Below are 26,109 nucleotides of genomic sequence, written 5' to 3'. Positions count from 1 at the left end.
CAAATGTTTCAGTCAATGAAATAAAACGGCAAAGTGCCAGCATGACTTAAACTCTTTTTTTTTAAAATTTTTTTTTAGTTTGTCCGTATAAAAATAAAATGGTTGTATCCCCTTTTTCATTGACTGACACAAGGAGGTGTAGCTAGGCCTCATCGCTGATAATTCAAGTCACCAAAGTGGACCCTGCGACTGTTATACTATACAATATTATAACAATATGTTATAATATTGTGTTATTGTTTCCTATTGGAGCATTTTTAAGCCTCCACAGAGTTGGTGCTTCAGTTTTAGTTTCCGAGAGTGTTATTTGGCACCAATTAGCATTTATCTTTGTGTGTTCATGAATGACTTCACCTGAAAATGCCCCCTGTATTGTGAAGCCTCAGTGCTGATGCTATGACTGGTTCTATATTGGTATTTGAAGCCACAAGGAACTGTTTTGGATGAGAGGCTGCCCAGAACTGTTTGAATGATCCTTACATCACAGCAAGCCAAGATCATTGTCTGTTAGGTGGGATCTAGCAGGCGGTGATCTGCCACTAACACTTTGGCAGAGGATTGAGTAAAGGAATGTTAAACCAAGATAATAACTGAATACATTTGTAACAACAGGACTGAGGTTTGTTAAGAATGTAAGTTTTAAAAGAAAATGTAAAATATTTAAGCTGTCCCATGCTTAGATTAATCATTCTCATAAGGACTGGGTGGCTGTGCTTAACTCTGTCAGTTACACTTTTATCCAAATGTTATTTGTTCAACAGTAGCAATACTTGTCGAGTACCAGTGAACCAAATATTGAAAATATTTAAATACAGGGCACTGACTGATGCTCTTGCCATGTCATCTGTCATGTCCTACTGTAACCAAACACATTGTTTGAATTCATTTCAACATTAGAAGAAACTCTCAGACTGTGTGTGCTTTGTTTTTTGTCTAGCCCCCGACATGTCGTCTTGCGTCATCTACCTGTATCACAGCAACAAACGAGCACCGGCCTTTCATGGTCCAAAAATCCTCGAGAGGAGGCGATTGTAAAGAATGTTTCATGTTGTGGCCATGTGGGTAAGGGGGGTAGGTGTGGTTATGTGTGGGTGACTTATTTAGTCTTCAGCAATAGTCTTAAAATGACATTCAAAGCTCTTCTTTGGATGTTGGCTGCTTTTTGTTCCGTTTTATCTCACTGATGCCACACTGCTTTATTTATGCTGCAGTCTGGGCTCTGAGGAGGCCAATCCATGACTGATGGTGTTCCACTGTGTGCTTTTCTATCACTGCATTGGGAATGTGTTTGGGATGATTGTCATGGTGAAAAATAAAGCCATATCAATCAAATGCTTTCCAGACAGTGTTGCACAGTGGATGAGAATCTGACGATACTTGTCTGTGTTCATAATTCCATAAATTTTGACTCGACCCCAACACCAGTGGCTAAAATGCAGTCTCAAGCCTTGATGGAGACTAAACTGTGTTTTACAGATGGCTCGTACCCAATGTTCCCTCTAATTTTTCACGTGTCTGAGTGAACACACAAACTCCCTGAGCGGTCCCTTGGACCACTGTGAGCGACATCAGACGTGTACACTGTGGTCACGCCGGCATCTAATCCATCCAACTTACATGGTTTATTAAAATAATCAAATTACAGCATTTACATTTCTGTTAGACTACTTTTAATTAACTGCTTTAGCCCACTTACAATGAAAATTTAAAAAAATCTAGTCATTGACCTGTGTAGTATGTTAACACTATTGGAAGTAAAAAGAACTTGAACTCCAATTTCGAAAACACAACTTTCTTTTTTTCTTTTTTTTTTTTTTTTATAAAGCTCTGACTTGTATTATGAGTCTGAGTCTGTGGTCTGGGAGAGAGTCCTGTCTGCAAAATATAGTATATAATGACCAATGCTGGGCAATTAATTATATAGTTACTTCTTCAAAAAAGTAACTCAGTTTGGCAAACAACAAAGTTTGTTGCAGCTATTTTTTTTTTTTTTTTTTTTTTTTTTTTTAATGCAGCCAAAGCATTTTTAAATAAGCATTTCAAACTATTTACAGAACAATCAGCTGTTCTGCATCAAATTTGATGCCACACAAATCATTTGTGCCACTCCAAAAAATAATTTCTGTCCACTATGAGATAAAGGAGAACAGCCTGATACCTGCAGGCCTGACAGCAGGAGATGTATCACTGCTGTAACACCTGTAACATTCAGCAGTCGCCTCATTGTTCTGACACACACAACAAAACTACTGACTACACTACACACTAACTACACAAGATTTGCACTAAACGTCTCAAATCTCTCACATCTCAAAGCGCCGCCGTCACTCCTAAAACTTCCCCCCGTTTCTTAACAACTAGATGCCACGTTGCCATATCATTTTTTTGATTGGTCGACATGGTACTTTTCTGGACTAATAGGAAAGGGAGAGGGGGGTGGAGTTTGTTTTTGCTCACAGGCGGAGAGTTCTTTCAAGCCTTTTTTTTTTCTCATTAAACGCAGTTTGTACCGTTTCTTCCCGCAGTAAATATAAACAACGATAGTATTCAGCAAGGAAACCAAACATTGCAGATATTTTTATCGTAACTCTGGTTTTACGTGGCCTATCAACACAATTCAAAAAAACTGGTATAAAGTCCACACTTTTTCCGTCAATTGTTCCGTCGGTCCTGCTCACATCTCCAATGGTTGTCCACGTTGTCATTAACGTGGCTTCACTCCACAACAGCCATGCCGCTTTGCTAGCTAAAACACCGGTGTCGGCACATAAGGACGCTGTCATAGCCTGTCAGCTATGTTGATTAGCTGCGTATTAGTGATGGTAAATTTGATTCTTTTTACTGAATCGAGTGTTAATGAGTCACTCACCAAAGTGAATCGGGTTTTTTGAGTCATTTGATTCACTGAGTCAGTTGACCAGAGAGTGCAAAAATTTTACATTTTCACTCAAACTTAATTTGTTTCCCTTTTCATGTAAATCCCACTGCTAAGATGAATGATTAAAAAAAAAAACAACAACTATTTTATAGAGAAAAAAAAAGAGCAAAAACATTTATAAAATTAAGCAATTTCCTATCAAAATTGCTTAATAAACATTTATTTTGTTTATTTGTATTTTATTAGTATTTTCCTTAAGTGTGTCAAATATATATTTTCTCATCTAAATGTCCACTGCGCTGTGAGCCAGGGGGCGGTAATGCGCCTTAACATTGGTTGCCAACCAAGAAGAAGAAGCTGTGAGTCAGGAGGGAGGGGGTGAGTGAGTGATTCGTTCGCTCCCTCTATGATTCAGCACAGGAGGGAGGGGATGAGTGAGTCCTGAGTGATTCGCTTACGATTCAGCACAGGAGGGAGGGGGTTAGTGAGTCCTGAGTGATTCGCTTATGCTTATGATTCAGCACAGGAAGGGAGGGGGTGAGTAGCTCAAATGTGTTTTTAGCATGTTAGCAGCGCGATGCTACTCTGAAACGAGGAGCTATTTTCTTGATGTGAGCTTCTACTCAGGGTTTTTTCTTCCAGTTCAGAGCAGAAATGCTTTTGTTACGAAACTGGCTTTTTTTTTTTTTTTTTTTTTTTTTTTTAATTATAAGCTAGATATATTTCTACTAATGGAATTAGTTTGCTAACAGCAACAGGGATGAGTCAGTGAGTCAGTTGGGCTTGTGAATCATGATTCACGAGTCAGTAAAGTGATTCTCGAGTATTGAACGATTCGTTCACGAATCGAACATCACTACTGCGTATATACGAATGTAAATCGCATTATTGGCTGGACTGTGGGATAAGGTGGCATCGTTCTAATCCCATACGGGAGCAGCCAGTCACTCACTGACTAACACTGCAAAACAGAATTGTTAAAGTATTAATTTTAATTTCAATTCAGGTTAGTTTTTTTTTTGTTTTTGTGCACAACGCAGATTTTCTGTGCGCAGAGACCGTGCCAGCAGTGCGCAATTGCGCATGTGGGCAGCTTAGAGGGAACATTGCTCCTACCTCTCTCCTGACCTCCTCTGCACATGCTGTTGATGATTTGAACCACAAATTTCAAATTTGATTAATCACTCCATTGGAACTGTTGCTACCTCAACCTTTTCTCCCTGTTTTCCGTCCTTAAGGAAAGGAAAATCTGAACAGCCACTCTTCCACTGAGGCCGTTTTTGATGAGGCTTCAGTGAACAGTAAACAGATCAACTGAATAACCATGTATCTCTCAGTTCTTGTGTCAGGTCTTTGGATGGGTTATACTATACTATAAACACAGCAGTTTAAACCCCCCCCAGATTTGATTGTGTTCATCTGGACATAGCGTTTTCAGTGTGAGAAGCAGTTAACTTGTCTCATGAACTTCTGCCTGTGATTTCTAGTTGTTAATTTGAAATATAACATCGATTTTAAAGTTGTAGATATCAGTGACTCTTTCAGAATGGTTCTAAATTCTAAAATTCGAGGCGTTTCAAGTTCCAGAAACATTTTCCAAGTCAAGCTTTTCAGTAAGAGTTAGCATCAGCAAACTGTCCTTTTCCTTATGTGTTCATCCATATGACAGATACTGTGATGACAGACACAAATCATTGTCCAAGTGAGAGGGAGACTGTTCATGTGTGTTTAGACCCTTGTCATGATTGCCCACAGTTCATGTTCTAAAGCCAGTGTGCAGATAACTGTGTTGGTGGATTTGCGTTTTTCTACTTCAAAGTCCCTGCAATACTACAGTGCATTAATGCGCCCTTAAGCGCATATGCATGAGTCTGTGCCTGTGCATTGGGTGGGGGTTGCTTGCGTTAATACTAGCTTGTGTATCTTTGATATGCTAACAGTGGTTGTCACGCTATCAGCGCCCTTCTCCATGCCACTGCCTCGCTTGCGTGAGATAAGAAGTTTGTGCCATGGTTTACAGTCCAGCTGCATTTTAAGTAATTCCAGCTCCTTCTCACATCCAGTCGTCTGTGTGCTCAGAGCTGATGAAAATCACTGAGGTGATGTTGAGGGCTGCTTTTTGCTGCTGAAGAATGATTCCACTAAACTAAACACTCTTAATCTGAAGAAGTTCAGGAAAGGACACTACATCTCCCTTCATACTCACACTTTCTCTTATCAGGCTTCTCACTTTACTCACCTGCTCCATTGGTGCTTCTCATCAGTTCTCTCGTCTCTTCTTTCCATCACGTTCCAACTTTTCAACTTTCCAACGTTCCAACTTTTGTCTTTGATGTACAGTGAAAGACACAGGCTGTTTTTTAGGTCACTTTACTTTACATTAGTGGTGTAAGCAGTTTGTTTGAGCCGTACCCATTTTATTTATTTATTTATTTATTTATTTATTCATTCCTGGATCAAGAGCTGAAACACTTTTAAACAAAATTATATTTGACATAGTTCTCAAAATTATCACGGCATTAGACATTGTCTTATTTTTGCTTCTCCGTCAGAGAATTTTTCTTCTTTCATTCAGTGTGCTCGATCGTACTATATTGGTGTTAGTCAATGTGGATTGCCCGTGCGTGGGGCTGACAGCACGAATATTTACTTGTACTCAGGTCTTTTTAAAACTGCTCATACTTTTACTGCATTCGTTGATCATTTCTGCCAGCATATTGTTTTTTTTTTTTTTGTTTTTTTAAATATATATGTTGGTTGGTATGTTGGTTTTATGTTACAGTAACAAAAGCTGCTTTTTTGAACACTGGCAAAACTTCCTTTCACTACAGTTGAGCTCAGGGTCTCAGTACTGTGGGTGAAATGCTTGAACTTACAAAGAGTGTGACAGAATTGTGGATAATATGAAGGATCAAAGCAAAACATTTGAATTGAGGATGTTATTTATTTATTTTTTTGTTTTTAAGTAGTTAACTTGAGTTACTTGATGAATCACTGCAGCCCGTATTAAATAGACCCCTCATTTGTCTGGAACTGGTTGCATGTGGCATATTTGGTAGTTGCAAGTAATTAATATGGAAATAGGGAGCTTGTCTCTCCATGGATTGTAGTCATAATGGAGGTTCTGCAAATGACACTGTCATTAAATGTGCATGTGGAGAGTGTTGTCGGAGCAGTTGCTCATTCATCACTGTGACATTTTTCTTGATCTCATGTCTCCTTTTACCTCTGCAATTCATGTTTACTTTGTGATATTTAGACACTAACATGAAACGAGCGAAAAATTTGAGAATTTTGCTTTTTTCCTGGGATCCGATGTATAGCTTGGCAATTAGATTTTCCATCATTTCATTATTATGCCTTTTCTTTCCTATACTGGCATACTTTTGGGCTTCCCTAACAGCCCAAACTTACATGGTTTATTTCAAAATGAAGGAGGAAAGAGCTTTTGGTCTACAAGATGTATTTTAAATGAATATGGTCAAAATCAGCTCACAATTAATCTCTTCCCCAACATCCTGAAAGGGACACTAAACAACCCCCAACCTCCTGCCAATACATAAAAGTAAGCATTTTCATTGTTTGGATCTCAAAATGAAAGGTTTTAATTTATCAGTACTACTGTTTCACTCAATTTCAACAGATGACATTGCTCTGTTTTACTACAGAGATTAGAACACACATTGACAAATTGGAATCTAAATACCAATGTAAATGAAGAGTTTTCCTAACACACAAGTTAGTTTTGGAGTTCCATAGGGTTTGGTGTTAGGACAAATGCCTTTTATAGTGCAAGTCCTTTCCTTAATCGGTGGTCTTAAAACACTGCATACGCTTTCATCGCTATCCACAAATCCAGATGATACAAATCAACTAGTCAAACTACAGGCATGGATGACCTCTGACTTCCTGCTTCTAAGCTGAGGTTTTTGTACTCGGCTGTTTTTGTTTTGTTTTGTTTTTTTAAACCAGATATTTACTTTAGATGGCATTACTCTGGTCTCCAGTGATGCTGTGAGGAATCTTTAAGTCATTGTTGACCAGGATATGTCTTTCAGCAGGCATATTTAAAAGATAATGCAGGTCTGCTTTTTACATTTGCGCAGTATTGCTAAAAAAAAGTTAGAAACATCCTGTTCTCAGAGCGATGCTGAAAAACTAGTTCATGCATTTATTACTTCTAGGCTGGACTACTGTAATCCTTATTATCAGGTTCTTCTAAGAACTCCCTGAAAAGCCTTCAGGTGATCCAAATGCTGCCTCAAGAGTCCTGACTGGGACGAGAACAAAAATATTTCTCCCAGATCGTGACTCAAGAGTTGGCAGTTCGTCTTGTAATCAGAAGGTTGCTGGTTCGAGCCCCAGCTCTGTCAGTCTCGGTCATTGTGTCCTTGGGCAAGACACTTCACCCGTTGCCTACTGGTGGTGGTCAGAGGGCCCGGTGGCTCCAGTGTCCGGCAGCCTCGCCTCTGTCAGTGCTCCCCAGGGCATCTGTGGCTACAATGTAGCTTGCCATCACCTGTGTGTGTGTGTGTGTGTGTGTGTGTGTGTGTGTGTGTGAATGACTGAATGTAGTGTAAAGCGCTTTTGGGGTCCTTAGGGACTAAGTAAAGCGCTATACAAATACAGGCCATTTACCATATTAGGTTCTGTTCAGTGGCTCCCTGTTAAATTCATAATTCCTCTCGTGACATACAACATTTTAAATAATGAGGCCCCATCATATTGTAAAGACTTTACTTTTCCTTATCCTAACAAAGTACTTCCTGGTGTATTTAAAAGTAGAGTGGGAGGCAGAGCCTTCAGTTTTCAGGCTTCTGAAAGCTTTCTGTGGAACCAGCTCCCAGTTTGGATTCAGGAGACAGACATACTCTCTACTTTTAAGATCAGGCTTAAAACTGAGAATAGGGAAAAAATGAGTCTGAGTTGTTCAAAATCAAAAGATTAGCAAATTAGTTTCCATTTGTTGACTATTACTTTGAAAGGATTTAAGCTGCATTTAACTGTGTTAAAAGTTTCATGATCTCTTCATCTGTTTTACTCACATCTATGACTGTCTCCCTTGGTGGGTCACTACTAGTTATTATTCTGTACTTTCCCTGGAAGAACCCTGCAGAGTTGTTTCCTCAGAAACTCTAGGGGAGTGTGAAAAACACTGTGGAGGGATTGCGCACGGAGTAATGCCAGTGCAGCATATTTGGAACAGCTAAGTCATTCGAGGGAAACTCTGCACCTGTGTTTAGAAGTAGCTTCAGGCTTTCAGTTTGCTTGCTCGGAAGGCTCAGCATGCTACGTTCTCTTACAGGCTTATAAAATATGAATTGCGTCACAATTGTGTGCTTTGTGAAGGAGGAATTGGCTAAAAGCAAATGCATCCTGCATGATTTCACAGGAAGTCAGCAGCAAATTTAAGCAATTCGGCTCTCCTCCTCTGTTAAAGCTGAGTTCTTAAATGATTCTTCACAGATTGTTTGATCAAAAATGTTGTAGGTGCTTTTGAGTGTGTCATGTGTTTTACTTTCTAAAGTTTTTTTTTTTTTTTTTTTAACCTCCCCCAAAGATGTAGTAGATGGGTCAGTCCATGAACCAGATGTCATCTTCTCAGCTTTTTGGATAATAGTGTAAAGGCAGACAAGTCACATGTTTAGACTGCTGCAAACTCGGTACATGGTGTACAAATGACTGCCAAGGTATCAAGTGGCAAATAAACAGTTGCACATGGTGTAACTTAAATGTCACTCAAATGTCAAATCACTTTCATTACCAAAGTAACTTTTGATATTGAGGTTTTGCAGACATGGGCCGCTATGACGCTAACTTGTATCCCACTATGGATGTGTGACAACTTAAGATCCAGTGAATAAGGCCCCAGGTTTACAGAGAGGATGGTGGCCATCTGCCAACCACTAGTCATGAGGGGAAAAAAATCAGTTGTGTGTGGCAGAAGGGTGATGGCAGAAAATAAGGCCTCGGTCATGCAGGCCAAGACACCACTCAGTGACCCCTGGTTAACCACCTGTCACTTGGGAAAAAATGTGTATACCTCCAGCAGCCTCCTTGTGCATGTATGCTTTGGTTGCTAGTGTATTGTGGTTGTAGTTTAAATGTAAGTGACAGACTACTAACAGTCTACCAGCACTGTTGAGTTGTAGTGAAACTGAAGTGTGACACAAATTGGAAATGGATGCAACCGTCAAAGTAAAAGCTGTGTATCAGAGCTGCAGCTTACCTTTAGGGTGAACCTTCCCAATTTTACTGTTTGCACTTTTTAATGTTTTACCTCTGCCCAACTAATAGACAGCAACTGTTTGCAGGTCAACATGATATACTATAGCCAACCCTGGCAGTCTCCTAGCAAACAAAGCAATCACTAGGATGTTTTCGGTGCAGCACTTTGCAACCACTGACAGCCAACAACCGACAGGAATTGCTGCCAGCGAGTCAGGGAATAGATTTTTCCTAGCAGAAGACTCTTGAGCAATGTGTGCATGTCATGTGTGAAACCTCAGTAGGAATGTTAAAAGTATCTGGCAGCTGGTGCTGTTCATGTCCTGTTTCTGCATTAGTCATGTTCTTATGTGTAAAAAAAAAATAAAAAATAAAAAAAAATAAATAAAAAAATAAAAAAATAAACAAACCAAAACCAAACTATATATACTGTCATGAGGCCCTATGGTGCAGGTAGGGGCCAACACTTTAAAGTCTTTGCCAGTAGTGTCAGCAGCACTTTGCCTTGCAGCCTTGATGACCAGCACATGACCTTTTTTTTAAAATTTATTTATTTATTTTATACATGGTTGAAGTTCTGGTTAGATTGGCTCGCACACTTGCACAGAATCTCCATAAGAGAACAACAAGCACTGGCAGCTACAGTCCATAGCAGTGCAGCTGGTTTCTGACTGGTATGAGGAACTCTCTTTAAAGGCAGCTGAATGAAGTACCTGACAGTGGATGAACTAACTGGCTGCACCAATCAGATGTGCACTGTTAAAGTAGCTTTATACAAAATAGTCCAAGAATAAAAATAAGGAGCTGAAAATGAATGTGTCATGTTTAACTCTTTTGAATTAATTTTGTGTTTTCTTACATTTCAGGAGTGTTGTTTCCCCTGGTTGAAGACGGTACTTTCCAACCAGACTCTGCATTACCATTGCGCCCATGAGGTAACGTCAGGACTTACCGGCCCCTCATTATCACCCTTGGTCCATCCATTTCCCTCCCCTCTGACCCTTCCTTCCTTGCACCTTCCCAACCATGGGCCAAAAGATCTCTGGAACCATTAAGTCAGTCGATGTACGTGGAGAGCCATCATACAGGCCTGTTCGACGTGAACTGCGGGGCCCAGATTTCTGTCGGCCACCTAGGCTGGACTTGCTGCTGGACATGCCCCCTGCAAGCCCAGAGACTCAGCTTCAGCACGCCTGGAACCCTGACGACCGATCACTCAATGTCTTTGTTAAGGAGGATGACAAGCTGACGTTCCACAGACACCCTGTAGCACAAAGCACGGACTGTATCCGAGGTAAGGTGGGATATACAAGGGGCCTCCATGTATGGAGGATTCACTGGCCAGCCAGACAGAGAGGCACCCACGCTGTTGTGGGAGTGGCCTCTGCTGAAGCGCCTCTACACTCGGTGGGCTACACAGCCTTGGTGGGCTCAGACTCGGAGTCCTGGGGCTGGGACTTGGGTCGGAACAGACTCTACCATGATGGGAAGAACCGGCCTGTTTCCACATCAGCACCCACATATCCCTCTTTCCTGGAGCCAGATGAATCGTTTGTGCTTCCGGACTGTCTGACAGTGATACTAGACATGGATGAAGGCACGCTGAGCTTCATGGTAGATGGACAGTACTTAGGAGTGGCTTTCAGGGGGCTGAAGGGCAAGAGACTCTATCCTATCGTCAGCGCTGTGTGGGGGCACTGTGAAGTGTCGATTCGCTACGTTAACGGACTAGATCGTAAGTACAACACTGTTTTCTGCACTTTAATCTTTGAAATTATTTTTCTGACAGGCTGGCACAAAAGGTTCTGTTCAGTAGGGCTGGGCCATATCATACCGTTCACGGTAATACCGGTATAATGTTGGGCAACGATAAGAAAATGAAATATCGCTATAGAATATGGGTAAAACGCGCATGCGCAGTGCCTTTGTTTTCATATACACATGGCGGAAAAAACATGGCAGCGACAGAGAATGAAAAAGGTGAAAGCGGATCGTTGAATGAATCGGATGAACCAGAATTGGTTTGTAAAAATGCTGCAAATTCAGTGGTGTGGAACTGGTTTAGCTTTCGTCCGTCAGATACACAACAAAGCACTATTTTTGGTAGAGCATGCTAGCGGGCCGTCGTTATTACCGTGTTTTTTGCAAAATACGGCACACTTAAAATCAATCCTTTGATTTTTCTGAAAATTGACAGTGCCCCTTATAATCCCGTGTGCCTTATGTATGAATTCTGGTTGTGTTTACTGACCTCGAAACGATTTTATGTGGTACACGGCGCTGGAAAATCTGTCAAATGTTTTAGTACGACTTTGCTAAGCTACGAAGCTGCACCGCTTGATGGATTGTCGGTGCATTACGGCTACCGTAGGCAGGAGCCTCACGGAGTGATACGTACTGTGCTTCAACATAATATTACCGTATTGTGTGTGTGTGTGTGTGTGTGTGTGTGTATGTATAACCTCTTTTTAAGTTTTGTGGATATTATACATGGTTATGCTGAGGATATGTCGGCCAATTTCCACTGGAAATGCCTTTTGGTTAAACTGTCAGCAAGGAATTTGCATTTGCACTGTTAAGTTTTTATATAACTTTAATGCACATAAAAAAAAAAACAGCTGCTTGTTTAAGTGAACATACATTGATGGGTTTTGTTTTTTTTTTTTTTGTTTTTTTTTTTTGCACGAATAAAGTTGTGGAGTTGTAAAGTATTTTGTCTAGTGTCAATTATATCGTCAGTTATATCGTTATCACAAATTTTCGAATGTATATCGTGATAAATATTTTTGGTCATATCGCCCTGCTCTACTGTTCAGATCAGTGTTTTTTGTTTGGGATGTAGAACAAGTTCACAATGAGTCGTCTAAATGCAAATTCCCTCAGAGCAAGCACTAAGTGACTGTGGGAAGAAAAAACTCTTTTAAAAGTAAGACAGCTCCAGCAGAACTAGGCTTAGGGAGGAGCAACAGCTTGCTGTGACTGATTGGTGGGTGAGGGGAACACATGGAGAGATGAAGAAAGTGTTGCAACAGAAATGACATAGGAAGGGAAGATATAATTTCTTTCCATTCCCTTTACGGTCTTCAGTAATCTCCAGCATCTGCTTTTACCTTCTGCTGTTTGTTTTCTGACAGTGTTGAGCTTTAATACTGTATAATTTATCAAAACATGTTACATAGCATGCATTTAGAGGAGCACTTTCCAAAGTTAGACTGGCACAAATTGTCTTGACTTTTCTGCTTAATTGTTTAAGTTTTGCATGGGCTTCACTTACTAGAGCTCATGCAGCTTTTTAGGTTGTCTGTAGACTGCTGTGTTGATACCTACTTGAACTTAATTTGTAGTCAGCATGCACACACAGATTTGAGTTTCATATATATATATGTATATGTATATATGTGTGTGTATGTGTGTATATGTATATGTGTGTGTGTGTATATATATATATATATATATATATGTATGTATGTGTGTGTGTGTGTGTGTGTGTGTGTGTATATATGTATATATATGTGTGTACATATATGCGTATACGTGTGTATGTATGTAATAACTTTCACGGTGTGAAAAGCACATAACTCGTAGCTCTCTACCGAGTCGACTAGAGCCCGCTTTAGTTTTGCTGATTGCATTTGCATCGCTGCAGAAATGCAGAGAGTTGGATGTGTTGGGCAAATTTTCCACACTGTGGATATGTAATGTTTATGGCTGCAAATCAGGACAGACTTCTATTTAGAGCAGCTCATTAGGGCTTCAGTGACCCAGGGTGTGATTTGTGCTGTAACATCTTGGAGTCCAGCGAAACTGGGAGAGGAGGAAGAGGGAGCAATTCTAGGAAAGGCATGTTTATCTAATATCTAATACACGAGTGATGTGGAGGATTGAACCGGTGGTAATAGTGTGGATGATTTCCAAGTGCTTATAACATGTGTTGGCTCTCAGGATATATGGTTTGAGGCAGTTGGAAATTCATTGTGCATTTCTATCTATAAAAAGCCCACAATAGGAGTGACTGCTGCTTTGTTAACCACTAGGAAGCAGCTGAAAGTTGTCTCTGTACTAAAGCGTACTATTCATACTTCATTTGTGGCACTTTCATACAGACTTCAACTTTCAGACACGCAGAAGGCAAACATCCAGCTCTGTCCATTTCACTGCTGTCCCAAACTTAAACATAATGTGTGTGTGCGTGCGTGCGTGCGCTGGCTTTGTGTGTTTTCTGTTAAATGTCATCATTCCCTAACCCAGAGACTGGAGTCGGCTCAGATTGCGTAACAGCCCTCAGTCAACCCTCCAGCTCTTGCCTGCATGTTGCGCGCAGGCCCAAAACAGGCCGGGGGCGTTGCCAACAGTGTGGCACGGACGCAGTGTCCATGGCTGTGAGCCATGTGTGGACAGCAGACAGTTGAGGGGGAGTTCTGGAGGATTTCCCAGTGTGCTTCTGAGTTAAGCGTCTAGCCCTGAATGGTGAGAAACTTAAGGTTAAAGTTGGCTCTGTGAACAAAACATGCCACAGTACATCTGTCGTTACATCATGATGATCACACTTCTTGCGTATATATCATAACATTTTCCCACCTTCGTGTGAAGGTGGGATTTGGCTAGTGTGAAAAATATGTTAAAATACTAATGTGGTCTGTGTAAGGATTAGGCATGGCACTTTTCTTTGACTAGTTTCAGTTCACAACTCACTGTATGCTAGTCCTCTTTTATATCAGTGATAAGCCCTTGGACAGCTAGTAACATGGTTGAAACGGAGAATCCACTTTAAAGTTGTATGCTATCAAAAAGAGGGATCTCATTGATTGTTCTGAATGTATGGATCCACGGCTGAACGTGAAGCTGCTGTAATGTCCGGCCCAGACCAAAGGAAATCTTGCTTTGAAGTAGAGCTGGGCGATATAAGTTTTTTTCATATCAGGCGATAACGATATATATCACGATATAAGCTAAATAACAATATTTGTCAGATTTAAATGTGCCGTTGCTCACAAGTAAAATGTGAAATAATCAGCAGCTTGTTTGGATTTAAATATTTATTTCCCATAATAAGTTCAACAGGGTAGATGTACTTAAGGAACATGAGACTTTTTCACATAAATAAAGACAAATATTGCAAACTACACAAAAGGCAGCCGCTAAAGCGTTTAAGTTTCAAAATAGAACAAACAAAACAGACTACTAAATTGTCAATTCCACTTAGAAACAAAATATTAATTCTAAAAATAAATCTTAGTTTGTTTTACAGAAGAACAGACAAAATTGACTAACTTTTGTCAATATCAAATAAACTGAGAACTAAAAGGAAATTCTCAATCTCTCCTTGTTGTATAGCTTAGCTTTTCAAACAGTTTTAACAGTTACTTTAGTCTGACAAAAGCCGAATGACGAATTAGCGCTTCCAGTCAGAGATTGAGCATGCACCGGTTTATTGTATTTCCAGACTTGCTTTCAGCACAATTTACAGTGCGCGCTACTCTTTTTGTCAGACTTGAAATAGCCGAAATACCTTCACACTACAGAACTTCTCTGGCTCTTCCGTTCGACAATCTCTCCGGCATTGGAACCATCATCTGTTTTCTCTTCGGTAACCTTCGGTCACAGTCTCGGTTGATTTTTCTCTAGTCAGCACACTCATTTCCTCCATTACCCGGGCGGCACGGCGGCTGGCTGCTTCCCAAGCAAATACACATGTGCGGCTTGGCACTTGTGCTGTACGTAACAAGTCACGTGACGTGACTCTGTGGCTGTGATTGGTTCGGCTCTGCGCTACTTAATTTGGATTGGCTGTTGTTTTTTTTTTTTTTTTTTTTTTTTTATTAAGAGGACAAGAGCGGTGAGGCCTATCGCAATAGTTTAATTTTTCTATCGAGAAAAAGTTATTTCGCAATACATATCGTTATCGTTCTATTGCCCAGCTCTTTGAAGTGTTAACATTTACTGCTGTTTTCAAAAAGTGAGTACAACACAGCCCAGAACTTTAGAAGGTCGAGGTATTTCTTGTCTCTCTGTCCTACAGAACATTTGGTCAATTGTTTTTATTGTCAATATATGGCGACACATTTAAGCAGCAGACTGTCAGCCAGTGGTATCATTCTTTTAATGTAACGTGATTTCAGAGTTCGGTCACAGCGATGATCAGTGGAATATCCTGAGGATATAAGCTCTGCTGTCTCAATTGTCCACTTGGCCTCTCAGTTAGGTCTAATAAGAGGATGTGGGTATGTGGCTGTATGGAGTACACAGTTTCCCACATATAAGAGCTCAATGTGTTTTGTTTTGTCTTTTATTTTTATTTTTTTTGGAGGGGGGGTGTGAAAAGTGTGAAAGCCACACCACAAGGCTCAGACCTTTTGGGGGTCATTTCATTGTCGGGTACTCTGTGACTAGGGCTGTCCTAAAGAACAAACTATTCTAATCAACAGTAAAAATTACTGTGGGATTAGATACTCATTCAGTGCTGTCTTTTCATGAGTGTTGCCTATTTTTGTGGATGATACTATTTGAAGTTCTGGCATCATGACAGCATCGTTTGTGACTAGAAAAGATAAAGGACCGGTATCAGGAGCTGCCGTCCTGCGGGTGGTACTCCTCATTCAGCAGTGATGATGGTGATCTTTGCGATGGATGTAAAAGTGAAAAACATGAAATGCTAAGATGAGTTTCTAAAAATACCTACTCGGGTAAATTCTCTGGGGCAACATAGACCTAATCACATATAAGATGTAGCTTGTAGCTAAAAGGTGTGCCAGTATAGCATGGAAGTGACTATACAGCAGTCTGCACTGGTCTGTCAGGAATGGATGTGCTTTTAGCAAGTAAATTGTTAGTGATTCTCATTAGTTTAACTCTCAGAACATTTATAGTTTGTTTTCTATTGACGAGCTTCATTAGTCTTTGCAAAAATAAACCTTTTGTTTTCATTTTCATTTTGCTTCTAAACATTTTAAATTGTAGATTAATGATCCATGAATCGACACAATCATACTCCCATTTGTCTGCCTGGTATATCGTGTTTTTGTCTGTTGAGTTTGGAAGTCTCAAATGTTCAGACGAGCCTGTGTTGTGGCAGATTGCACATGGGAGATCAGTGTATGATATTAGACACAAAGCACATCTCTCTGATGTAGAGAAGAATAGAAGCGTCAATATGTATGCTCGGAGATGTCAGTGCTCCCTTATTCCTGGGTCTCACAGAGGATTCACTGATTGTTCGCTTTCTTGGTTTTTCATGTGTCATGTAGTTCTTTCATTCCTTTCTTCCCCTCATTCTACCCCCACTTGGACTCCTTTGTTCTTCATCTTACTCCCCAGGAAGCGAAGAGAGATGAGTATCCTTTTACCCTTCTCCTGTCTGTATTGTTCCTTAATACACAACATTAAAGCAGTTTTCTCATCCTCACAGACTTCAACTCAACGTCAAACTTTGGCCTTGAGTCCCAGATACAGTTGAAAGTCACACCTACTGAGACATGATTTATTTGTTTATTTATTATTATTAGTATTAGTATTATTATTATTTTGATTATTTATTATTTTTACTTTTTTTTTTTTAAAATCACTTTTATACCTGTAACTGGCTATCATGGTGTCACTGGATTTTGGCCTGATCTTTCTATCAACCACACCAGGCCTCATGATACCACAGTCGGTGTAATGGCAGCAATTTACACCACATAAGAAGAAGGGGTTCAGACATCCTGCTGACATGCATGTCCACCCCTGGTTGTAAATCAACTGTGTTTGCCTCCAATTCTCATTGTGTTTCATTACCTCCATCCTGTTTCATCGTCTTTCTCCCCCTTCCTTTCAACACTGATACCCCCCCCCCCCTTTTTTTTTTTTTTTTATTTTATTTTTTTTTATTCCAGTATTTACACACCCATTTGTTGTGGTGGTGGGTAGGGCTGGGCCATATCATACCATTCACGGTAATACCAGTATAATGTTGGGCAACGATAAGAAAATGAAATATTGCGATAGCATATGGCTAAAACGTGCATGCGCAGTGCCTTTGTTTTCATACGCACATGGTGGGAAAAAGCATGGCGGCGACGGAGAATGAGAAGGGCGAAAGCGGATCGGTGAATGAAAGAGATGAACCAGAATTGGTTTGTAAAAATGCTGCAACTTCAGTGGTGTGGAACTGGTTTAGCTTTCGTCCGTCAGATACACAACAAAGCACTATTTTTGGTAGAGCATGCTAGCGGGCCGTCGTTATTACCATGTTTTTGCAAAATACGGCACACTTAAAATCAATCCTTTGATTTTTCTGAAAATTGACAGTGCCCCTTATAATCCCGTGTGCCTTATGTATGAATTCTGGTTGTGTTTACTGACCTCGAAACGATTTTATGTGGTACACGGTGCTGGAAAATCTGTCAAATGTTTTAGTACGACTTTGCTAAGCTACGAACCCGCACCGCTTGATGGATTGTCGGAGCATTAGGCTAACGTAGGCAGGAGCCTCGCGGAGTGATACGTACTGTGCTTCAACATAATATTACCGTATTGTGTGTGTATAACCTCTTAAGTTTTGTGGATATTATACATGGTTATGCTGAGGATATGTCGGCCAATTTCCACTGGAAATGCCTTTTGGTTAAACTGTCAGCAAGGAATTTGCATTTGCACTCTTGAATTTTTATATAACTTTAATGCACATAAAAAAACCAGCTGCTTGTTTAAGTGAAAATACATTGAGATTTTTTTTTTTTTTTTTTTTTTTTTGCACTAATAAATTTGAGGAGTTGTAAAGTATTTTGTCTAGTGTCAATTATATCGTCAGTTATATCGTTATCGCAAATTTTCAAATGTATATTGTGATAAATATTTTTGGTCATATCGCCCTGCTCTAGTGGTAGGTTGCTGTGGAAACGGGTTAGCTGACTTTTTCTTTTGTGTGCATAGGTGGGTGGTTAATTGTTGATCAGTCACTTTGCTCACTAGTTTGTTGGTCAAGGATTGCCCTATGTAAAAGCCATAGTTTCTTCTTCCTCGCTGTCTGGCGTTCAGCACTGTTAGCAGTGTTCACAGCACAGATGCAAGCTGTAACTTAATCTTAGGCCTTGCATAAATTAAGGTTGAGCTCATTCACTGACTTGCAAGCACTTACCAAGTGTGGGTTGTTTTTTTTTTGTTTTTGTTTTTTTTAATCCAAAGTAAGTGTTGTTATGCTTGCTATTAAGTCAGAATGTGGTGTTGATCAAAATGTCCCACTTCTAGTATCGAATAGATGTAACAGTCGGACATGTTTTCTGGCTAAAGTGATCCTGGTAATTCTATCTGCCCATTTTGGTGTAAATTAAGCATTTAAATGAAGTACCCTTTGAAGTAAAGAGAACATCAGTTTAGGACTTGTGATCAGCACTGATGACTGGCTGAGTGCTGCTCTTGTGGGTGCACTTTGAGTAGAACAATGAAACAGTGGTCTCAATGACACCCTTTTTCAACTGGTGTTCTATCCTATATTATGTACCACAGAGTTTTCAAACTGCTGCTACATGCATTTGGTTATGATTGACAGCAATTAGAGATTTGACTGAGGTAGTGGGTAAACAGTTGGGTCTCTCTTGCAAGACTGCATGTAAAGATGGATGACGCATTATAGCTGCCTTTCACCGTACACCAGAGATGTCATAATATTAACATGGCAGATCCCATCTTGGTAATATTTAGCTTCACTACTAAGGAGCTGTCACACTAAGGGCCTTCCTAAGACGTATTAGAAAGCTTCCCAGGCAGAACTGGTATGGAATGACCACTGTAGCTAAACACATTTATACTAAGCCCATTTAAGATTGGTTGTTTGTTTGCCTATAATGTTGCATGTGCTGTTAGCTATCACTTATTTTAGTGGTCTGTGTAGTAATTCTATTGTTAGCCTCCATTTCTTGAACAGAGACTAAATTCATGGCAGTTGATTGTGTGGAACTCGTTTGTTTGCCGATGCAATGTAAAAGGAAGCGAGACGCCAATACAAAATTCTTCCACTAATGATATCATATTAGTTTAGCATTCTGAGTGGACCATTCAATTTAGAGTGAAATCCCTTTGGTTTAAAAAAAAAAAAAAAAAAAAAAACCCACAGTTTCCTTCATCGCCCACACAGGTCATCTTGTTCTGTCCATTCCAAGACATGCTCTCTGGCTCCCTTTTCCCCTCATTTTGGGAACAGAGCTGCTTAAGCACCTTAAGGGCTATTTATATAGACACATGCACCCATCATTTTAAAAGTAGGTCTGACAACCCCACCAGTTTTATGCTAATGTGTTGGATAAGCATGGCTAGGAGCCTGTTACCTCAGTACATTTGTCATATTGAAGGAAGGCAGGGAAAAGTGGGTGGAATTCAAGGATCACTAAATTGGAACATGTGCCAGAAAGATGGACCTACCTAAGCCCCAATTTCTAAGTAAGACATAACTAGGTCGTCTCTTATGGTGAGCTGATGTCTATGCACTTAAAATTAGTGGGCTGCACATGTGAAAGTAAAGGGAACCATCAACAGTTACCCACAAGCCGTCACACCTGAGTGAGGCCAGACAAACTGACGTGCTGCCAACTCTGAGCTCACCTCCCCTTCCTACGCTTTGTTCTTGTTTAAGTGTTAGGTGGGTGTGGGTGCCTGCCAGCCTGCGGGCCTCTTCTGTCCACCTAGTGCATCAGGTGCTCAGTCGTCCTTATCCACGTGTTTTCATACTCCATCTCCCCTTTAGTGTGCCGTAAATCTGTCAGTTGAGTCTCTGGCTATTCCAAATAAGTCATGAGTGCGGTAGGTGAAAGGGAGAGCGCACACTTGGACACTCACACGGCAGACTGGAAGCAGGAGGAAAGATAAAGAATTGGCAAAGAGCTCCACTTTTAAGCTGACTTAAATGCCTCCAAAGGATGATAAAGATTCTTTGCTAAACCTGCTCTAACAGTCAGTTTGCATGTCAGATGACATACATGGTGCTGAACCAGTTGTGGGTTGAATGGCAATAATGCGGTGCGTCAGTGTTTTCTTTGGAAACAACATATGAAGTGCCTGAAGCACATTTTATTAGAATAGATTGAAATAAAATGCAAATCAGTGTCTTGGATAATATTTTGAAACAGTTAAACTTTACTGAAAACTGCAGCAGATTCTGATTATTTCTGCTGTAAGGAATAACGATTTCCTCAACTGCATGAAGACAGTGGGCATGTCCGGTTGTTTATTCTCTGGAAAGTGAGGTTATGAGATTCTCACTTTAGTTCACCTCTTTATTGATTCTTTAGTCGTTATTTGTTTGGTGAAGCTTTAATTTGTTATTGTGCTATGGAAACCAAAAATCCCTTATAAAAACTGTTACCTATAGTTAACAGAAGCACACAACCTGAACAGATGGTGTATGTAACACAGCGTAAGACTGTATATAAGCAATATTGTCCAAATATGTCACTATATTTTTAACATCACTATGTACACTGATGAAATGGAAATGGCTGCACAAGTTTTAAAGCGTGTACAGTAGCATTTGAGAATTTAAAAAAAAAAAAAAAAAAATGTAATTGTGTTAAATTGTATTGTTGCTCATCAGTGATATTCTAAAATGAGCTCCAATATCCCAACAGTCTGAACATAGTCACAGCTGGATGTGGTGTGAAGTAGAATCTGAGACTGATTCACCTGAGATTGAACATATGCAGATTTGAACAGAACAGGTTTTGTAATCCAAACTCGGATCACTTGTCAGTGTTAGTCGAGTCTATCAGCTGATGGACAGTGCCTACCTTCTGTTAGTGCTCATCATCAGTGTCTGACAGGACCACTTGTCACCCCAGGCAACCCTTACCATGGAGACCAGCTTGTGCCGGCAGTGACTGGCTGGCTTCCAGCAAGTTTGTAGAAACCCCACATCACTCAGGAGAGCACTGTCAGAGAGTAATGGGTGAAATACTGCAAATAATGGCTTTTCACGTGTAATGAAATCATTGCACTCTAAATAATGAAGTTTTTTTTCCTCTTCTCTTTTTGCTCAGCTCTCCTTGCTGATGCATGCACATGTAGTACCTCTGAAAACAACTGTTGTAGGTGTGGGCTGAGATAAATGTACATTAAACATGCTGACCTCTATAGGAGTACAAAAAGACATTAAGGAACCACTTATCGCATTCATAATTCATATCAATATTCATAAGCATATAAACCTAATGCTGACATGATGCACACTCATTTATGACAAATGCACATGGACATGCACGCACGCACGCACCCACACAGAGGCCCAATCTGAGCAGATTTTAGACTTTCTCTGTCATTTTGACTGACAGGCTCATAAAGAAATTCTTAATGTAATTATAAGTCATTAAAAATATATAAATATAAATTTTAAACCTATTTCAAATGTGCAAGAAGCAGATGGACTCTTCTTGCTGCAATTACAGCGGAGGCACGCAAAAACTGTAGTCAGTGTGGCTACAGAGCAGAAAAATATGAACTAATTGGACTGCAGCTGGGTGGTTGCTTGAGTGTAATCAAGAAATGTTGTTGCAAAGGAATATTTTATTTTAATTTTTTATATGCATTCCCCTGTTACAGACACCTGTCTGGTTATTTCAGCCATAGTGATCTCAATAGTGATCTCATCTGTGTAACAGGGGGAGACATAAATGTGTTGTGTAATGTTGTATGTGTATTTATTTATTTTTTTTAACCCTCTCAAGGCAGGCGTTGGCGATTTGCAACAGTTAAAAACTAACAACCTGATTTCCCCACATACATATTTTATGAGTTTTTTTTACTCAGAAGTACCACTGCAGGACTTGGTTGTGCATTAGCAACTAAAACTTAATTTGAGCCTGAGAGGGTTAAACACAAGTGATCAGAAGTCATCAAAGGTTCTCTGAACGTAGGTCTCCAAGCACTCACTCCCCCTTGCACTGTGCACTACTTCTGCAGCGCAGTGTGGAAGAAGCGCTCTGCAGGGGCGCTTAACAATACAGGTGAAAAAACTCCATTAGAACGATGCTCCACTAGTTTTTCCAAATAATCAAATGCTCACATTAATTGTAATTGCGCTGTATCAGAGTGTGTGCTGTGTGCATGTAAGAGAACCCATAAATACAAAATGCATGGTTGAAGCTGTTGCTGCACATTGATTCATGACATCTATGTTGATTTGAGTAACATGCAAAATAATCTGTCATTAACACAAAGCTGCTGGTTTACACATTGTGTACTTGGGAACACCATAGACTCATGTACATGGACACTGTATGACATCTTATAGTCACTGCCATTTTTCACCTCATTTAACGATCCTATCCTTATTCATCCTTTTTAAATTAATGCTGCAGGAACATGATCAATATTATTGAGGCTTTTTCCAGTGAATGCAAAGCAATGTCAGGACCAGGTCTGCAACCACATGCAGTCAAAACCCCGTTTTTCCACAGCATGTACCTCTGCAATGTTCAGAATTGGCCAGATGCCCTTCCGGACTGTGACCTTTGAAACCAGTGACCTTTCACTTGCCAAGTGATTGCGTTAACCACTACACTAGGGAGTAATATGAGAAAATTCCACAAAGCACTGGAGGAACCACCGGTTTCTTTATTCCCCCCACCCCCCAAGTCCCAAGGAGAATGTTCTAATTGTACTGTAGTGTGAATTATTCAATGCTGCAGTAGATCCATTGCCAATATTATGTCAGTATGACAGACGTCCTTCAGAATTTTCCATTTGTTTAAAAAATAAAAAATCAGCTTAAAACTAAGTGTAAGTACACTTGTGAAAATGTGAACAACCCTTTATAGAACCTACTTCTATAACCTAGAAGTCAAACTACAGCAGTGGTATTGTAGCTGTAAATTGGGGTGTGCAGCTGTGTCTTTATTGGGGGATCTTCTGTTATTAAGCTACTTTTTAATACAGTCATTTCCATCTGAGCTGAAACAACTGAATTTGGCTCAACTTCAACAGGCTGCAGTCAGATGCAGACAGTGGACTGCACAGAGCACATTTGCATCTGTGTGTTTACCGGTACAGTGACATCACACAGTGAGGGTGCAAGGAGCTGGTTACTATGGAAACTATCCATATGCTAAGGCTACTGCTAGTGGGCTGATTGATTGCTGTCAAGGGAACATGCGTACGCACAGGCTCCACGTGCACCAAGAGTGCGTTCCTTGTTCTCGAGAGCAAAGTTCAGCCCGTCACAAGCTGCAGGCTGAATGGAGATGATGTTGTACCATCGGTTTATATTGCAAAGACTTAGTTTCTAATCTGTTAAGCTGCTGCGCTAAGGAATGGACTTGCCTTTGCAGAGAGAGGCTAATAAGATGTTGGAGGGATGCGATTGTCCTGCCAAGTATTTCACTTGCTGCTGTGAAGGATTATCGGCTGTACAGTCTCATTGCACACATCACTGCACATTGTCTATATTAAGTCGGAGTTCATTCAACTCGTCTTTGTGATATGGGCTTGTTGATGTGGCTACAAATAAACCCACACTGCCTCATGTCCACAAAGAACCCTTAACAAAGACTTCTCATTAAGCATGCGGCACTCACATAAATCCAGACAGCTCTACTCAATTTCCTTATGCCTGTTCAGCTGCTGGATTTCATCACTTCCCCTCACTGTGCTTTCAAAACGTCACTTAGCAAAACCACAGCAGAGAGATTTGGTGGGATGTTCGCCATGATTTACAAATAACATGACAAGCATGAGGACGGAAAGCCCATCAGCTTTGATTGTAACAAAGACATAAAATGATGAAGGCGGCTTTTAATTAGTGTTGATGTGTGCTTGTCCAGCCTCACCAGCTCCTGCTGCCTTTCAGCTGTGATCGCCATGAAGCCACAGTGGCAGCAGTTCATGCCCAGAGGAATGCCCGAGGTCTCTTGATGAGCTCCATGTGCTTCATTTCCATGAACACTTGTCAGACTAGTCCTCATGTATGCACATCATAGGAGTTTGGCAGAGGTTTGTGGTAATGCTGCATACTGTTAACTGTAGAGAGTAAGGGCTCGGTCAGTCACAGCCCTTGTTGCTCATCTGTGGATGTTTAAAATGTATTTTCATTGCTTCAGACTGTAAGCAGGTTCTGGAAACAATCAGTCTGACGTTGTTCCATCTAAAAGCAGTCAAATCTGGAACGAGTTCCAACTCTCAGAATTTATTTCATTTTCATACTGTGGATATTTTGAGTAACAGGACCGTGAAGTACATATGAGTGGTTTGAAATTGTGATTTTTAGTTTAGGGCTCAAAAAGGCTTGAAAAAAATTATGACTTCATAAGTACGGGAACTGGCCCCATTATATTACACCCACCCTAAGTGTCATAATCAGTCAGCTTTGCACATTTGGGATTGATCATGGTTTCATAGACATAAAACTGCACCATTTTACTGTCTTTGCTGAATCAGCGGCTGGGTTGATCCAGTCTGTGTTTTTAGTGTTTAGTGTAGACTCCCATCTTAATTCTTAAGAACCTGTCACTGACAGATGTTCTCAATGTTATTATCTTTTCTTTTCTTTTTTTTTTTAATAAACAAGCTTAATATTTGACAGCTGTGGTCATGCTGTCACGGTTGCCCGAAAACTTTGTTACATAAAAGAGAACTGCATCCCATCATTGGCACGTTTTCACACATCATACTGTATATGATCATATGGGCCATGTAATGTTATGGCAGATGATGGAGACTGTAAGTGTGTGCTGTGGCCCTCCTTAGATTGTTTCAGCTAGCTGACTGACTGAACAGATGGAAATAGCATTCGTGCTGATGGATGTGGTTACTGAAAACATCTACTTTGGGAAGAAAATCTAGCATCAACTGTGTTTGTGTGTGAGTAATTGTTGTGTTGTGATTGTGTGTAACTGAAGTGGACCCTGCAGGTCAGGTTGCCTCACAGAAGTGGCTTTCTTCAATATTTACCCCCGTCAACTAGAGGGTGTGTGTAACTGGGTTTTTATGCAGGTTTTTATGTCTCTCCTCATGTCCTTCACACCGTGTTTAAGTGGACTCCAAGCAGCAGGAATTCTGCTTCACCAGATGGTGTTTCCAGGTGGAGCAGCTTGACATCCGTACAGGGGTAGCAGTTTAAGAGGCTTGTCTGTGTGACATGCACAGACATCAGTTGCCTCTAAAACTGGTGGGAGGGAAGTTGGCGTGCTCTGCTGGGCACACTCTGTTGGAAGTGATGACAAGTGTATATATTTAAATGTTGTTAACAGCTGCTTCTCTTTCCATATGCATGTATGAAGATGCAACATAAGTACTCATGAGATTGCCCCCACCCCAAAAAAGGCTATTACATTTTGAGTGCTGTAACATTAGTTTGACTGATGTTTTACACTTCAGAACAACAGAGTTGCATTCATGCAAGGTCACAAGGTCGCATCTGCCTTATGATCACGCTCATAAACCTTTTTCTTTAAGTATTATCTTTGTGTGCAATCAGTCCATTAAAAAGAAGAAATAAATTCCTCATGTTCTTGTGTTTTGCAGTAATAATTTAACAAAGTCCTAATCAAACAAAGCATTTTACACTCTGCACAGAATGTCAGCTCCTGGTGTTTACTTGACAACCCGTCACTGTCTGTTAACTGCAGCAGCAGTTGCTCTATAATGACACAAAACGATGAAACAAATGTTAACATGTATCACTGGGTTTGGTCCCTCTGGTTTACAATGATTAATGAGGCTTAAAAGGCACAACCTATGCTCACTCCTAGCTCCCTGTTTGTTATTCTTGGATTTGACCAGAGTAGTTTTGCATGGTTCAAAATGCAAAAAAGTTCAGCCATTAGTGGCAAATGCTCCTCCCTGCGCCTGGTTCTTCCTTCCCGCTGTTCCAAATTGCTTGCTCGTTGGGTCGTCTGATTGCTGGGCTTTTCTCTGTTATTGTAGGTGCTGTTATTTTTGACAGCAGTGTTTTAGTTCTGACTGAAAGGTCATTTAGTGTTGGTCACTTTGAAAGCATCCAAATGATTTCAGTTTTTGTCAATTAAGTGTCCTAAATCTAGTTA

At 40.4% G+C, this 26,109-nt stretch overlaps 1 protein-coding gene across 4 annotated transcripts in view; it reads left to right on the top strand.

The window, feature by feature from the left end:
• LOC146374220 (SPRY domain-containing SOCS box protein 4-like) overlaps positions 1–26,109 on the top strand; it is a 51,010-nt gene that overhangs the window by 23,327 nt on the left and 1,574 nt on the right. For all 4 annotated transcript variants that reach the window (XM_084950258.1, XM_084950259.1, XM_084950256.1 and 1 more), the window contains one exon: positions 9,973–10,841. In XM_084950258.1, coding sequence (XP_084806384.1) covers positions 10,133–10,841 — 709 coding nt within the window. In that variant the 5' untranslated portion in view covers positions 9,973–10,132. The remainder of the gene's footprint in view (positions 1–9,972; positions 10,842–26,109) is intronic.

The sequence above is a fragment of the Perissodus microlepis genome, chromosome 14 (genome assembly GCF_051167445.1).
Source record: "Perissodus microlepis isolate ML-2025 ecotype Zambia chromosome 14, ASM5116744v1, whole genome shotgun sequence".
Taxonomy (NCBI): domain Eukaryota; kingdom Metazoa; phylum Chordata; class Actinopteri; order Cichliformes; family Cichlidae; genus Perissodus; species Perissodus microlepis.
This window is presented reverse-complemented; position numbering and strand designations above follow the sequence as displayed.